The 17342-nt window shown below is 35.5% G+C and overlaps 1 protein-coding gene and 1 long non-coding RNA gene across 3 annotated transcripts in view; one reads left to right on the forward strand and one right to left on the reverse strand.

The window, feature by feature from the left end:
- LOC127871855 (mediator of RNA polymerase II transcription subunit 6-like) overlaps positions 1-17342 on the forward strand; it is a 59608-nt gene that overhangs the window by 22038 nt on the left and 20228 nt on the right. Inside the window, exon 1 of one of the 2 annotated variants that reach the window (XM_052415113.1) lies at positions 13978-14088. The exons of the other annotated variant lie outside the window; for it this stretch is intronic. Coding sequence (XP_052271073.1) covers positions 14037-14088 — 52 coding nt within the window. The 5' untranslated portion in view covers positions 13978-14036. Of the gene's footprint in view, positions 1-13977; positions 14089-17342 lie in introns of those variants that run through there. 2 annotated transcript variants of the gene reach the window in all.
- LOC127871878 (uncharacterized) lies at positions 15056-16718 on the reverse strand. The gene is made up of 2 exons (XR_008045592.1): positions 16434-16718; positions 15056-15640 (listed from the first exon to the last, which is right to left on the reverse strand). It is a non-coding gene; the product is annotated as an uncharacterized LOC127871878 (long non-coding RNA).

Consider the following 17342-nt stretch of genomic DNA (forward strand, 5'->3'; position numbering starts at 1 on the left):
ATCTCAACCATGCATGGCCCCATTTCCAACCCTGGGGCGCCCCGCCCACATAGGCCACACCCACCAAAAATTTCCATTTACTATAATTTTTTCATTTCTACACGGATTCACTTCAAATTGATACCGAACTTTTGTTATGACATTAGGGTCAATCTCAACTATGCATGGCCCCAATCCCAACCCTGGGGCGCCCGCCCACATAGGCCACACCCACCAAAAAATTCCATTTACTATAATTTTTTCATTTCTACACGGATTATCTTCAAATTGATACTGAACTTCTCTTATGACATTAGGGTCAATCTCAACTATGCATGGCCCCATAACCAACCCTGGGGCCCCGCCCACATATACCACACCCACCCAAAATTGCCTTTACTATAATTTCTTCATTTCTACACCGATTTACTTCAAATTGATATTGAACTTCTCTTATGACAATACAGTCAATCTCAACTATGCATGGCCCCATTACCAACCCTGGGGCGCCCCGCCCACATAGACCACACCCACCCAAAATTGCCTTTTACTATAATTTCTTCATTTCTACACCGATTCACTTCAAATTGATACTGAACTTCTCTTATGACAATACGGTCAATCTCAACTAAGCATGGCACAATTACCAACCCTGGGGCGCCCTGCCCACATATGTCACACCCACCCAAAATTGCCTTTTACTATAACTTCTTCATTTCTACACCAATTCACTTCTAATTGATGATGAACTTCTCTTATGACAATACGGTCAATCTCAGCTATGCATGGCCCCATTACCAACCCTGGGGCACACCTAGGTCAAACATTCGGCGTGGGGATACGCGTCGGCCTCTGCCGCGCCATTTCTAGTTGGTACTACTCTGGTAATTGGTAAACGCTTACAGGGCTTTTTTTCCTTCTTTGCGATTGGCCGTGGACGGACATTTCACAATTTTGACACGGCCAATTCACAAACCTGACATGGCCGTGAATATTTACAAAAACGGCCGTTTTAAATCGTGAAAAACGGACTTTTTGTGCTCAAAACTGTCAAAAACGGCCATTTCGGAACAGAAATATAAGTTTCATAACCTCGTTTTTAATTCCGAATTCGCGAAAAACTGTCGACTCGCGTTACCGATGTTTGTTTGTTTTAATCGATTTTAAAGTGTTGTGTAACCGGTGAAACCGGCGTAAATAGTAAAAGCTCTGCCCAGCAACGTCACTATAAAAAATGGCGACGCCGAACGCTCTCTACTACACGAAGAAAATTAAAAAAAAACGCAAAATAATCCCGATTTATTTAAATTTGGGATAACAGTAAAGAAACAAAAGCTTTCTACAGAAGGGTAAGATTTGAAACATGCACATTGATAACATTATAAGGAAAGTCATTTGATAAAAGTGAAAGTATCTGCCGCGGCTTATGTATTGATGGAAGCTAGTCAAAACGGCCCCTAGTCAAAACGTCCCCTAGTATTGATGACCGAGACTTGTTATTCGTATCTGTTTACGATTGGAAAACTTGGTTAAAGTTAGTACATGTAATAATGTGGTTTTTTCATATATATTTTTTTCATTTAAATGCATATTCATGACACATATTCATGATTCAAACTTTGTATGTAGTCTATTTATGCTTTGTGAAAAAATGTGAAAAATAAAATAACTTGTTTACATTTCTTACAAAAGTACTGTTTTTCAATGTATACCTAATGTTTCAGATCAAATGACAACCTCCCAGGGAGATCATCATACACTGGCAAGGGTCAGGCTCACAGAACATGAAAATTATCATGAAGAAGGAATTTTCCTCTTCAGATTTTGAGAGAATTATTGACATTCTCAAGAGTAAAAAGAACAGAGTTCTAAAGCTGTAAAGTCCAGAACATGTCTGAGTTATGTGCCCTTGAAATGTTCTATGTTTATAAATGTTATTCCTGTGGTAAAGAATTGTTGGGACCAGGTATTTTAGTTGCATTTGGTACATGAATAATTTTTTGCAAATCAGATATATGTATATGTGTTGTTATTGTATCAAATACAGTATATATAGAAGGAAAATATGCCTTTATTGCATTATTTAAGGAAATTTTGATAATATTCAAGTGTTTAACATGCTTTAGCTATGCTAATGCATTGAACTTTGAATTTCACAATTTAAAGAAGTTCGCGACTCGTTTTTTCACAATTTTAAGAAGTTCGCGACTCAATTTTTCACAATTTTGAAAAGTTCGCGACTCAATTTTTCACAATTTTGACAAGTTCGCGACTCATTTTTTCACAAAGTGAGGGGCCAGGGCCGCTTCACAAAGTCAGGAAAAAAAGCCCTGGCTTATGTTAATTCGGGCGAAACTATTGTTTAATACCGGTTTCAGTGATTTTTTTTGCTTTTATTTGTTACAGCCTATGCCATTTTAATTGGGAAAAATAGCGCGATAAACCATGAAATTGGGAAAAATAGTGCGATAAACCATGAAATTGGGAAAAATAGTGCGATAAACCATGAAATTGGGAAAAATTAAGCATTATAAATATGATTATAAGTAACAGAATTAAAATTGTTTTTAAGTGCATGTATCAGGTTTTTTTCTAGCCATTTTGGAACAAGGAGTCTGGTCAAATTGGGATTGTTTTAATTGATAAAAGTGGAAAATTTGGGACTTATTTATCAACAAAAAGGACTAGATTAAAGTTATATATTTTGTAGGATGTTTAAATTAAAAGGTTGAGATCTAGAGTTAAGAAATCATAAGTCATAAGAGGCTTCTTACTAATAAAAAAAAGGGTCTTTTTTGGGGAAATTTTGGTCAGCTTTTTGGGGAAAAAACAGGATTTTGCGATTGGGAAGCAGCCGGAAATCGGCGGTAAATTTTAGCAAAAAAAAATCACTGAATTTACAAGGTAATTTACCCAATAACGCAAATGTAATAGTACGTTGCCCTCAAGCATGCACCTGCCATGTTTTATTATGTTAATCTGGTTGTAAAACCCCACGATCCAGGGCTTTTTTTCCTTCTTTGGGACCCGCCGAAAATCGGCCCTTTCCCCTCAGATTTTTTTTCCCCTCAGCAGGTAAATTTTCCCACAGACTTCATTTTTTCCCCTAAAAAAAAAAAAAAAAATTTTTTTTTTTTTTTTTTTTTTTTGTTAACTTTAAATACATAAGTTAACCTGATCCAGTGTAGAAAATATAACATATTGCATAATTAAATTATCTGTCGCCTTGATTTTGTTTTAAAAACGGCAAAATATGTTGAATTGATTATTTAAGACTTTCCTTATTTTCCCCACAATCCGGCGTTTCGTGTCTTTTTTTCCCCCAAAATCCGGCATTTTGCGCGATTTTTTTCCCCTCAAAAAAGGCCAGGCCCTTTCCCCAAAATCAGATAAAAAACCCTGCGATCAAAGTGTCATAAGATATCGAAAACAGGACCGAAATTTGGTAAAATAGCGATGTAAAATATACTGTCCAAAAACTTAGAAACATTAATTATGGACGAAAACTCGTGTGTCCGAAAATTAAGACTCACAAAAAATAAGTATCTCTGCTAAACAAAGGGGTGTCCGAAAACTTAGAGTGTCCGAAAATATAGAATAATTACGGTATATTGTGTAATCAACCCCTGTTTTTAACAACAATAGGGTTTTTGTAAATTCAATAGAGTTTAAGCAAAACTTTTTACCCCCTACTTTTGAGCTTAATTGGGTTTTTCACCCTTCAGTTTTTTAACTCAATTGGGTAATTTAGGGAATGACATATATAAATTAATATAATAAAAATCTACTAAGGTTACTATATTGTTTATACAAATGGAATTCAAAAAGGTACCTGTACATAACAACAAACAATTACTGAATTTGATCAAAGTTCATTATCCCCACGCTTGTCTCTGCCGCCCGTCTGTCTGTCCGTCCTGGCCGCTATCTCCTACACTATAAGCACTAGAACCGTGACACTTACACACATGGTAGCTATGAGCTTATGTGCGACCCTGCACTATTTGGAATTTTGATCTGACCCCTGGGTCAAAAGTTAGGGGGGTTGGGGTGGGGCCAGGTCAGAGATTTTTACTCATTAGCTCTACTGGCCATAGGCCAGAAGAGCTTATGAGATGGCATGGTGTCTGTCTGTCTGTCTGTCTGTCTGTGTGTGTGTGTGTGTGCGTTAGGCTTTCTCTTGTTTATCCGATAAAGACCACATTTTTCTTCCGATTCTTTTCAAACTTGTTCAGTGTGTTGATATTAATGAGGACTCGAACCCTATCGAAAATGGGTTACATCAGAGTAAAAAGTCCAGAATTATCTCCCCTTGAATTTAAGAAAATTGTGAAATAAAGCTTGTTTACGCAATAAAGTCCACAGTTTTCATCCAATCATTTCCCGTCTTGCACAGTGTCTTTATCTGAATGATGAGTCAAACCCTATTGAAAATGAGCAATATCGTAGTTATAAGTCCAGAATTATCTCCCCTTGAATTTGAGAAAAAAATGAAAATCTTAAACATTTTGCCATAACTTTTGCAATATTGAAGATAGCAACTTCCAGTGCTCACACTGGCCTTCAGAAAATAATAGCCATAATTTTTTTCCTTAAAAAAATAATAGCCAAAACAGACACGGACTTTTCCGCAAAATGGTACTGAAGGCAAAAAAAAAAAAATGAATCTCATTTTATCTTTGTTTTATCAAATGTATTTGTCTTGGATTTAATTTATAATATATACTTAAAACAAGCATCATATCAGTGTCATTTTCTTATAAAATATTATCATGGCTTTACAATAAAGAATACAATCAAGGTTGTGGGTGTGACTTAACAAACCAGACATCAGCAACAGTTACATACATATATACTTTAAAACAAAAAGATAAATACTTTCAGTCCTTCCCAAAATTATAATTTATTGCTGGACATGAGGTCCTATAATCATGCAGCCATTTCCGGCCCAGACTGATTGTTTCAGGCCCAAAAAGTAAATAATGACGACGAAAGACAAAGATGACATTTTTAACAATATTTTAATATTATCAGATTATTATACAAATCATGCATTTAATCATTCAGAATTGCCAAGATTTCTTTAGCATTTGTCTCTTCATCCTGGATATCTGAATCCTCTACTGAAGACACATCCTTTGACTAATCTTCTTTCGTTGGATACCCATCAGTCATAGCCTTGGGTGGGCGCTAATAATTAAGTCGACGAAGACCATCTCCCTGTATCATGATCATACAATGCTTAATCTTTTTGCTAAGCTGTTGTAGGCTAGCATACCTTATAATACTATACTAGTCTTAAAGTCAATCCCAATGCTTTTGAGTGAATAATTTGGACGATTTTTTAAAATTATGGTAGAAAACTTTATTGGTCCTGTATGTAGGTGTGAGTTTGTTACGTAAAAACGTCATTAAATATTTAATTTTACATAAAACCATCGAATCTTAACAGCCATTTGTCTACAGCTGCTGAAGGGTCATAAGCTGTAACAACTGCAGTGCTAAGTTTGATCATCATGAGAGTTTGGTTTGGCTCCTTCACCAAATTTTAATTAAAACGTTTTAAGATATTAATTAAATAAAATGAAAACAAAATCACCAGTTATACATCTGGATACTCTGTTTTCCTTCGAACTCCTGTGTAGATATTGTCAGATCGCTTCGAACCCCTGTGTAGGTGTTGACAGATCGCGGGAAGATCACAATGACCTGTGCTAATGCCCTGCTTGCTTACGAATTAATCGGATATAACGGGAACCAAAAGTATATGGTATCGATTCTCTCCCTTTGCGAATCTACTCATATAGTGATGACGTAGTGTGTAATTTGCATTGACGACGCAAAAAAAATCTTCGGATACCGTGTATTCACGTACGTCATTCAAGAAACGTAACCAATGAAAAAATGTTTTACATGATTGGAGTATTCATAAATAACTCGGTAAATTCCCACTTTTGCCATGAAACTTTTCTGGAAATAGCTTATGGAATTCCAAATTTCGCCATAATTTTATTACCGGACACGAGGTCCGGCAATATTAGAATCATTTCCGGATTTTCCTAATTATTATCGGAAAAATCCGAGGACCGACGGTATTTCGGAAAGACTGACTTTTATTAAAGTACTATTAATAAAATAAAAACTGCCTTTTCAAATTGTTCAATTTTTAAAGACTGTCTAGGAGCAAGTTCTGGTTAGTACATGTACCATACGAAATATTGTCAACCAGACCATCCGTAACACTGCACATGAATTCGTCATTCTATACAAAAAATGTTATAAAGAACGCCGAAAGTAAATAAAAATCGACAAACCGTACCGTATCCGAAAACGCCTGTCCGAAAACATGTTGAGATGCCTCTTTTGCACATGCAAATAAACTGACTGCAGAAAATAAAAACCAGTAACCTTGCGAATACGCAATCAATATCTGTCGAAATATTGTTTTAAAATGTGATATTGCAGGCTTTACTTTACTCATTGATACATAATTTAAAGAAGGCTGACATTAAATTTGCAACATGCGTAGAATGGTACGGTTTTCAGAAAGTAGCGAAAACGTGAATAATTGCAACATTACAAAACTCAAGTTTACTTAATACCTTTGAGAAGTGTCAAATGTTTTTAATGTTAATTAGTATTTTGAGCGACAAAAACACATTATAGAAAAATAACAAAATCGGCTTCTTTATAATAATTAAAGCAGACGACAATAAGCACCCGCTGACTAAAGCAATTTCGGTATCATTTGAGCAACGTAAACAAAATAATTACAAAAAAAATTGAAATCATTATCACACATGAAGAAATATTGAAGCAGACGAGAGATAGCGGTAATGACGGGGATAATAAGTTGATGTTGATTGAACAATTATTTAATCAAGAAATGTTCAACGTAATCTAATTGCAGAAAAAACGGCATGAAAAACTAAACCAGCCGACATTATTTGCGGTGATTTTCAATAATGACGCTAAAATAATAATTGGCGAAAAAATAACGAAAATCTAACAGTTACCGATAATTTGTAAAGAACTGGGAGATTAAAGACGTTTTTTTCCCGAAATATATCACTTCTGTCGGACACTGATTCAGAAAAACGCTCTAGGTGATGTCACGGAAGATATTGACGCGCGTATGACAATACACAGGGTTGATTGTGTACACAGGTAATCGCGTTATCGATTTTTCCTGTATGATGGCCCGATTTACAGGCGTTCGTATCGCCGGAAAACTTGTAGAGGCAAATTTATGTTTGATGAAGGCGGATTAAATAATCACCATTTTTTCTAGACAATTTTAAGAAATAATAGCCAGTTGGATTAAATAATCGCCATTGGCGATAAACTCTGGCAGCAGCGTTAGCACTGAACTTCATATTTGGCATGCATGTGTATCTCATGGAGCTGCACATTTTGAGTGGTGAAAGGTCAAGGTCATCCTTCAAGGTCAAAGGTCAAAAAAAAATCAAAGCGGCACAGAAGTGGACATAGTGTTTCCGACAAACACATTTCTTATTTGTTTACATATAAAGTTCTATCCTTTTGAAACTTCAACGGATGTTTTATATCATCAAGGGCCAGAACCCCATTGAGAGTGAAGAAAATTTGTCCAACTTATATTTGAAAAGGAGCCATTTGAAGTTTAAATTTTACGTTTCTTCTTGTTTATGCAATGAATTTCCCATTTTGGGTCTGTTTGTTTAAAACTTACTCAGATTGTTCATACTATCAGGGGCTTGAGTACTATTGATTCCAGCCAGTAGAGCGATTCAGGCCCTCATGGGCCTCTTGTTTTTTTAGGCTATTTTACTATAATTTCTTCATTTCTACACCGATTGTCTTCAAATTGATACCAAATCTCTCTTATGCATGGCCCCATTACCAACCTTGGGGCGCCCCGCCCACATAGGCCACGCCCACCCAAAATTGCAGTTTTACTATAATTTCTTCATTTCTACACCAATTCACTACTAATTGATACTGAACTTCTCTTATGACATTTGGTCAATCTCAAATATGCATGGCCCCATTACCAACCCTGGGGCGCCCCTGGGTCAAACATGCGGCGTGAGGATACGCGTCAACCTCTGACGCGCTATTTCTAGTTAATTTTTGCGTTGAATAATACCGAGTGCGTGAAAATCGCTGCACAATGGATGAAGTTATGGCTGTTCAAAGCGATGCACTCTGTTTTCGGGTCATTTTGAGTTGAATACCTTGAAAATGAATGTAGAAATCGGACAGGTCTGCGAATAATTACAATAATACCCCAAAGATTGATAACCGCTGGAAAGACTGCCTTCTTTTCTTCATGGGACGGCATATAAACTATCCCGTACATTTTTGTACTTAAAATAACTAGTCTTAAATATATGCCCGGTGTTTGTAAGAATTGCGTTTCGTGACGCAAGGTTTTTTACGGGAATTACGTTATTACATTTTCATTTGCGTTTGTGTACGCTTTATTTTGAATTCAATTACGTTTTTGGTTATTTTAAATGCGTAATAACGCAAATACGCTTGTTATCTTTAGCCCTGTTTTCTTTAATTTTCAAACCCTTTTTTTTCTATTGTATACAGAATTCTATTTTCCTTAGCAAGATGTAGTTTTGAAAACTGAACTCCAAATATAAATAATACAAATCGGTATAAGTACGAACATGTTAACCGTAAATCTAGATTTTTAAATGGTATGATATTTGCAAAAGTTAAAGTTATAACTCGCCTGGCTGCCCAAATCAGAAGAAAAACTTCATATATATTTATATATCTGAAAATTACAAAATGTAGGCTTTCTAATGATAAATAAGTCGTCAAAATCGGCCCAGAAGTGAAAGTATAATTTTAAAAAAGACGTTAGTAGATACATCAAAATGTATAACCTCGGCTCTTCGATGTATGCTAATCGATAGCTACCGGTCACGTGACTAAGTTACGACACGGTTAAACACGCGGGGGTAAAACATGAAAAGTTTATTTTTTGTGTTTAACGCGCTATAAATCCATTAATAACAACGGAAATATACTAAAAGTTATATGTTTTGAAAGAGGAATTAATAAGCATCAAGATAACGTATGAACCAATAAAATGGGATGATTAGTTTTTGCATAAAATTGAATTTACTACAGTAAGGGTCAAATACTCAATTCAACTCCTGTCAATATATGAACGTGACTTTACTTGACAATTTACACAAATGGGCTGCTGTAATGATTCACATGACCATGGTCAAATCATGGGGGGAATTAATTTTTAATGGTGTACACTGAAGGGTTCGAGGCAGGTACTCTTTGTTTGGGGGAATGTTATGGACCATTGCCCTCAGGCATGCATCTGTCAGGTTTTATGACCTTATTAAATCGGGTTGTAAAAATCCATGATTAAAGTGTCACAAGATAAGCGTAAAGAGGGCCTAAGTTTGTAGAAAAGCGCTGTAAAATATACCGTCCAAAAATTTAGAGACATTAATTATGGATGAAAACCCATATGTCCATAAATTAAGAGTCACGAAAAATAATTATTTTGGCTAAAAAAGAGGTGTCCGAAAACTTAAAGTAATTATGTTTCACCAGATGTTCTGGTATGGTAACCAGCCACTCTAAATGGCAGTTGGAAGTGACCTTGATGACAGATATTATTGATGAACTGATTGTGGGACAAACTGAACCCTGACATTGGGCACTCTGCGTTTTTTGCATTCCCTGACAATCGCCACCTGCAAATTTGTCAACCAGGACAATGGGCACCCAAATTAATTGTAAACCCGCACACGGGGCACCCGAATTAAGGCTCAGAAACATGTAATTTTTTTTACCATTAAAAACCTTTGGATACCCTTATGTGTTGTGATGAATAAAATTATTCCATTTTTGATCTTCTATTTAGTTTACACTTATTTTGGTTCGGAGGTTGTTGTTTTCAGGAAAAATCATAAGTTAAGGAATTTTGAATTATCTTTGATGTTTGCACATGGTGTACAGGTGTTATTAAACCAATTAGCACATAACGTTAACAATTCTGACTTAAATTAGTTTGTTCACACAGTTAGTTGACAGGATTTATTTATCTTCTCTTTTACCAAACAAATTAGTAGATTAGACTAATTAGTCCAACAAAGTGCTGACAGAGTTTCTTAATCGCCTTTAATTAGGTGCTGATTGTCCGGGTTTACAATTAAATTTGGGTGCCAATTGTCCTTGTCAACAAATTTACGGGGTGCGGATTGTCCAGAAATGCAAAAATACACAGGGTGCCGATTGTCCGGATGCAGTTTCTCCAGATACCTGCTGAAACACAATATTTTGTATTAAAAGAAGTCAAATATTGAATTTCATATTGTCCAAGGCAGACAATCACACAAGTATTTTAAGTCCACAGGAACTCGGGTTCTGTGGACTTTGTTAACTTCACAGACAGGACTGGGGTTAATTGGAAGAAAAACATCAAGTTACTGACTTAAATTAATCACATGAACATAAATTAGCAAGATTATTAATTATTTCTGGTTAATTTGTCCTCAGCAAAGTTACCATTTTCCCCATTTAGACCAGTCATATTGGTCCATCTGATCCAATTGAAATGAAAATTCATATGATGATAATAAAAATAGTTATAACCATTTGTTTTTTTCTGTTATATTTCTTTTCAGCTCACTTTTTAGTTCACCTGATTGCTGCTCAGGTTAGCTTTTGTGACCGGTCTTTGTCTGTCGTATGTCCGTCCGTCCGTTAACATTTGCTCGTAAACACTCTAGAGGCCACATTTCTTGTCCCATCTTCATGAAACTTGTTCAGAAGCCTTGTCCCAATGAAATCTCGGCAGAGTTCGAAACTGGGTTGTGCCGGGTCAACAACTAGGTCACTAGGTAAAAAAAAAGATTAACCATGTAAACACTGTAGAAGTCACATTTCATGCCCAATCTTCATGTAACTTTGTAAAAATGTTTGTCTTAATGATATCTTGGTTGAGTTCAAAAGTGGTTCCGATCCATTGAAAAACATGGCCGCCAGTGGGCGGGGCAGTTTTCCTTATTTGGCTATAGAGAAACCTTGTAAACACTCTAGAAGTCACAATTTTTGCCCAATCATCATGAAAGTTTGTCAAAACATTGATTCAATTGATGTCTCGGACGAGTTCGAAAATGGTCGAGATCGGTGAAAAAACATGGCCGCCAGTGGGCGGGGCATTTTTCTCTATATGTATATAGTGGCAGTTTTCCCTGTTTGGCTATATAGAAACCTTGTAAACACTCTAGAAGTCACAATTTTTGCCCAATCATCGTGAAAGTTGGTCAAAACATTGGTTTTATTGATATCTCGGATTGAAAATGGTCGGGATCTGTGAAAAAACATGGCCGCCAGTGGGCGGGGCATTTTTCTCTATCTGTTATTTTGGTGAAAACATGTGAACACAGTAGAAGTCACATTTTTGGCCCAATTTTCATGAAATTTGCTAAACATTTGTTTCCTTTATACGAGAGTTGAGTTAAAAAAATGGTTCTGGTCAGTTGAATAACATGGCCGCTGGGAGGGGGGCAGTTTTCTCATTATGCCCCCCCTTTTCGAAGAAGAGGAGGTATATTGTTTTGCTCATGTCGGATGAGTTTCACCAGATGGTTTCCGGATGATAACTCAAGAGCGCTTATGCCAAGGATCATGAAACTTCATTGGTACATTGATCATGACTCGCAGATGACCCTTATTGATTTTCAGGTCACTAGGTCAAAGGTCAAGGTCACGATGACCCGAAATAGTAAAATGGTTTCCGGATGATAACTCAAGAACACTAATGCCTAAGATCATGAAACTTCATAGATACATTGATCATGACTCGCAGATGACCCCTATTGATTTTCAGTTCACTAGGTCAAAGGTCAAGGTCACGGTGACCCAAAGCAGCAAATTGGTTTCCGGATGATAACTCAAGAACGCTTATGCCTAGGATCATGAAACTTCAAAGATAAATGATTATGACTCGCAGATAACCCCTATTGATTTTCAGGTCACTAGGTCAAAGGTCAAGGTCATGATGACCCGAAATATTAAAATGGTTTCCGGATGATAACTCAAGAACACTTAAGCCTAGGATCATGAAACTTCTTAGGTACATTGATCATAACTAGTAGATGACCCCTATTGATTTTCAGGTCACTAGGTCAAAGGTCAAGGTCACAATGACCCAAAAAAGTAAAATGGTTTCCGGATGATAACTCAAGAACGCTTATGCCTAGGATCATGAAACTTCATAGGTAAATTGATCATGACTCGAAAATGACCCCTATTGATTTCAGGTCACTAGGTCAAAGGTCAAGGTCACGGTGACCTGAAATAGTAAAATGGTTTCTGGATGATAACTGAAGAACGCTTATGCCTAGGATCACAAAACTTCATAGGTACAATGATCATGACTCGCAGATGACCCCTATTGATTTTCCGGTAACTGGGTCAAAGGTCAAGGTCACGTTGACCTGAAATAGTAAAATGGTTTCTGGATGATAACTCAAGAACGCTTATGCCTAGGTTCATGAAACTTCATTGGTATATTGATCATGACTAGCAGATGACCCCTATTGATTTTCAGGTCACTAGGTCAAGGTCACAGTGCCAAAAAACGTATTCACACATTGGCTGTCAAGGTCACGGTGACTCAACTTAGAAAAATGGTTTCCGGATGATAACTCAAGAATGCTTACGCCTAGGATCATGAAACTTCATAGGTACATTGATCATGACTCGCAGATGAAATAATGATGAAACTTGACCAGGATGTTTTTCTGGACAATATCTAGGTCAAGTTTGACACTTGGTAAAGATTGAATGAACCGACTCCTCTCAGGTGAGCGAACTAGGGCCATCTTGTTCTCTTTATGTGAAAATTATAGGAAATAAATCAATGTTTCCTATTGAATTATTTCCAAGACATGTGGATGAGAAACATTCAATTTTCATTCAGACCTGTCTTTAAATCGTTGGTTAGGGACTTTTGGGAATGTCTGCCAAGGTCTACCCTGCCTTCTTGTTTTGAACTTCTATAACTAAAGATTTCATTGTGTGGGAAATAGCTCAGTATGGATGGGGTTTATTTTGTCAATGTTGTAATGTATGAATGAAGGTCAAGTGACATGTTATTCATGCATGTGTGAAAGCAAAAACTAGTCTCATTTCATTGATTGATAATTTTGTTTAGAATAAACCAAGACCAAAGCAATAAGTAAACTCAGTGTCCGACAAATCAATTCCCCTGAGCCTGGGGGCTACCGAAATATTTCATCGTACCACTGTAATTGTCCATCTCATGCCTGGCGCCGCGGGCAACTATAAATCTATAAGAGCGGTAGCCCGGTTCATTGACAGACATAAGTAGAATAAACACGCTGACCATGCGTTTGTACACTGTGTATTGCTTATAATCCGATTACAAAGTGCAATCAATTAACTTATCAGTCACCGATCACTTGCGGTTATGTTGATTGTAAAAAGTAACAGTGTATTTTAATCATCCAATCAGAATCAACATTTGTCGTCTGCTAATAATATAATGAGAGCCGGTTGGATAGATTGCGTACATGATGCAACGTCATTTCGCAATTTAAATTCTTTGTTAACAGCAACAATGAGTAATAGCGACAACGTTTTTGATGTCGTTAAATATCCAAGGAAGCCGAACATTAAATAAATCAAAACAATAGCGTATTCTACAAAACTGTTACAAAACGAAAATAAATATTAATTACAAGGGTGTGAACGCTGATAATTTGTTTGCATTGTCAATTAATGATTGGATTAAAGGAGCGACTGTTAATCGATAATCCCATTTATGCCCGATTTATATTTTTAAAACCAAATTATGGATGGGTAATATAAACGATAAGAGTCATAAACACAAACGTTTGAAATTTTCGAAAGTGTCAAATGAATTTCGGCATATGGTTCTATTTAAAGATATGATGAAATAAGCTCCCAATTAGGACCGTTGTATTGCAACATGCGTAAATCACCTGACACGGTTTGCACACGTCGTGTACAGCTATTTTGGTTACAAATTCTACATTAAATAAATGAATGTCTTTGTCCAGATAAAAAGCGTGCGAAATACAAATTTCGTAGCAGGTACAACATTGAGATAATTTAATTTCCATTTAAAGTATCTTTGTAAATTTCAACTAAAGTACAGTCGGTCGGGTAGTTCCGGATCACTAACGTAAATAATGGTGTAAATATTTTTAAAATAAAGCAATTGCTTTCAAAAAACTTGGATTGTTGAGGCAAAATATTTCATCTTTCAGGCCATATTAATTTATTAATACTTATCAATACATTTCTGATGCCAATTTGAACTTATTCGCTTGCATAAAGTCGGCTAGTTCTGAATCGAGTGCGGTAATTTCGGATCACTCGGACTATTTGGAAGATGTAGGTCAGGGATCATCTCAAAACTTATTTTGACTGTCAACAATTATTTTGACTGTCAAAACAAATGATGCATGTATTAAATAAAACATCAGATAGGTTCGTTTGTTTCAGTTTAATAACTGTCTGACAATTTAAAAACATTATGGGGTGTATGACTGTACACAGGAGAATAAAGCTGTTGGAAAGTATTTATGTTTTGATTTGAAATGGATTCCTCTGTATTATTGGTTATATAAAACAAGCACAAATACTCAATACAAGCAATTTATTGATAAACTCAAGATACCTTCTTGGGAAATAACATAATATAATAACATTTAACAACAATAGAATCACAATAATGTACAAACTGTATGAAAATATGACATATATGCTTATGACTAGAACATTTTATGTATGACTAGAAAATATGTTTATAACTAAGGTCCTAAAAAATACAGAACTTTATATAAATGTATTTATAACAAGAGATGTGTTTGTCAGGAACACAATGCCCCCTATTGCGCCGCTTTGTTTTTTGTTCATTTGGCAGGTACAGATAATTATCGCCCTTTAAAGCTTATTACTTCCTTGGATTAGCTTCTTTGACCTTAAACGATGACCTTGACCTTTCACCACTCAAAATGTGCAGCTCCATGAGATACACATACATGCCAAATATCAAGTTTCTGTCTTAAATATTGCAAAAGTTATCAAAAAACTTTAACTAAGGTTAAAGTTTTGGGACAGAATGACAGACTGGCCAAACACAATATGCCCCGATCATTCGATCCGGGGGCATAAAAATGACAACTGAACATAAACAAGTACCTCTGGAATGCATTTGCTAATAATAGGATCACAATAATGTAAAAATATATAAAAGCATCCATAAAAAGTATAACATAAACCAGTGCCTCTAGAATAAATTTGCTAAAGAAATGGAAAACAATACTAGATATCAAGTTACTTTTTTGGTAAATAACATAGTATGATAACATGTAACAATAATATGATCACAATAATGTAAAATAATGTAATAAAAGTATAAAAAGCAACAACAACATAAACCAGTACCTCTGGGATAATAATGGTAAAGAAATGGAAGACAATACTAGATATCAAGTTAAATGTTTGGTAAATAACATTTAACAATAATAGGATCACAATAATGTAAAAATATATAAAAGTATCCGCTTCAGCCTCTTTGCCAATGACTGTGCAGAGCACCCGTGCTTTTTAGGACCCATCCGTCCAACTTGACAATTATCTGAAATGCAAAATCACAGCATAAATGCACATTAAAAATTGGATAAATATTTAAAATATTACCAATCTCCTTCCAGCACTAGTAACATATTACCATCATTTATTAATCCATAAATTTTTTCTAGAGTACAGATTTTAGCACTCCGCTGGTTTTTTATTACTCCGCTATTATACATTTAAATGTTATAACTTATTTTAAAAATACTAAACACATAAACATACAAACAAACCAAGATGCATTCAACAAATGCTTACTGCATGTGTTAGCCTTGACCTTGTGACTTAGACCTAATGCCTCATAACTGGTTTGCATAATAGATCTCAATCAGATGCAAGAACATGTAAAGTTTGGAGAACCAGGTCCATAAAGTTTCATTTTATGAGCAAGGTTAAAGTTTTAGGGCAGAAAGACAGACAAAATAAACAAAATTCAATCGTATTCTCTGTATTTCTCGACATTGAAGTCACAAAATAGTATTATAATTAAATAATTCAAATGAAACATTGTATCAACTTTATGAGAAACTAGGCACTCTTCATTTCATATATATATATATATATATATATATATATATACATATATTATAAACTTTTGTGGTAGCTAGAGCTTTAAAATATTACTAACACAGTATTTAAACAATAATAAACTGTTTTGAGATTTTCCCCAATCAGCTGATCCGCAACTGACATGTACACGAGGTGCAATGTCCATGCTTTTATTTCCATAAATCATAAACATATACTTAAATCACTCGCAGGAATTTAAAAATGATAATAAATAAACAAATTCATACCAAATGTACAAGCATTTACCAAGGAAATGTGCTTCTAAATCGTCTTTTAATTGTTGACGCGTGTTATTGATAGACAGTGCGACGGTAAAATGACACGACTGTGATAGTTACCAAAGTGTGATTTTCAATGAAAACACCGTTGAAATAAGAAGCAAAACTGTGTTATTGCTTGAAATTGATCACATTTTCCAAAAATCACAGTTATATTGATTTGGCAATATCGTTTAGACTAATATTTTAATTAAATCATAGAGTTGATTCGGAATTACCCGAGATCCGGAACTACCCGATCGACTGTACCGGGGTATCTCGCACATTATTTAGCATTGACATTTCCTTATAAAAAAAAAATAATGTACAAATGTTGTCTTGTTACCGTTACGCTGTATCAGTTCCTTCATTATTGAAACAATTATTGTATTGTATACTGACTGCACACTAGTGTCGTAACATAGGGATGCAATACGTTAATTCGGACAGCTCTTTAAGTCGGACACAAGTAAATAAATGATTTAATACTCTCTTGATTTCTTTGAAACTTTGTATTTGTTGTTAAAAAGGGCAATTTCATTGATTAACACCATGAGAGTCAATAGTATTGATCATCTAAACGCTTTATTTACTTTTCCGACTTTACGTACTGTCCCCCCCCCCCCCCTGCGAAACGTCACCCATCCGGAAAAGTGAACACCGCGGATAGGCGTTTTTGTTTAAGTACACGGTGCCTGTACTGTAAAATTAATTTATGATATTGACTGTGTACATCAGACTACTTGCTGTATTATGTAGATGTATACATATCATGTATATGTAAATGAAGAAATGAAATACAGATGAAAACTTGCCTCTTATCATTTTGTAGGTAAATTTTATGGGCTACCAAATATTTGTATTGGTAGCCCAGTGGGC

The sequence above is a fragment of the Dreissena polymorpha genome, chromosome 3 (genome assembly GCF_020536995.1).
Source record: "Dreissena polymorpha isolate Duluth1 chromosome 3, UMN_Dpol_1.0, whole genome shotgun sequence".
Classification (NCBI taxonomy): domain Eukaryota; kingdom Metazoa; phylum Mollusca; class Bivalvia; order Myida; family Dreissenidae; genus Dreissena; species Dreissena polymorpha.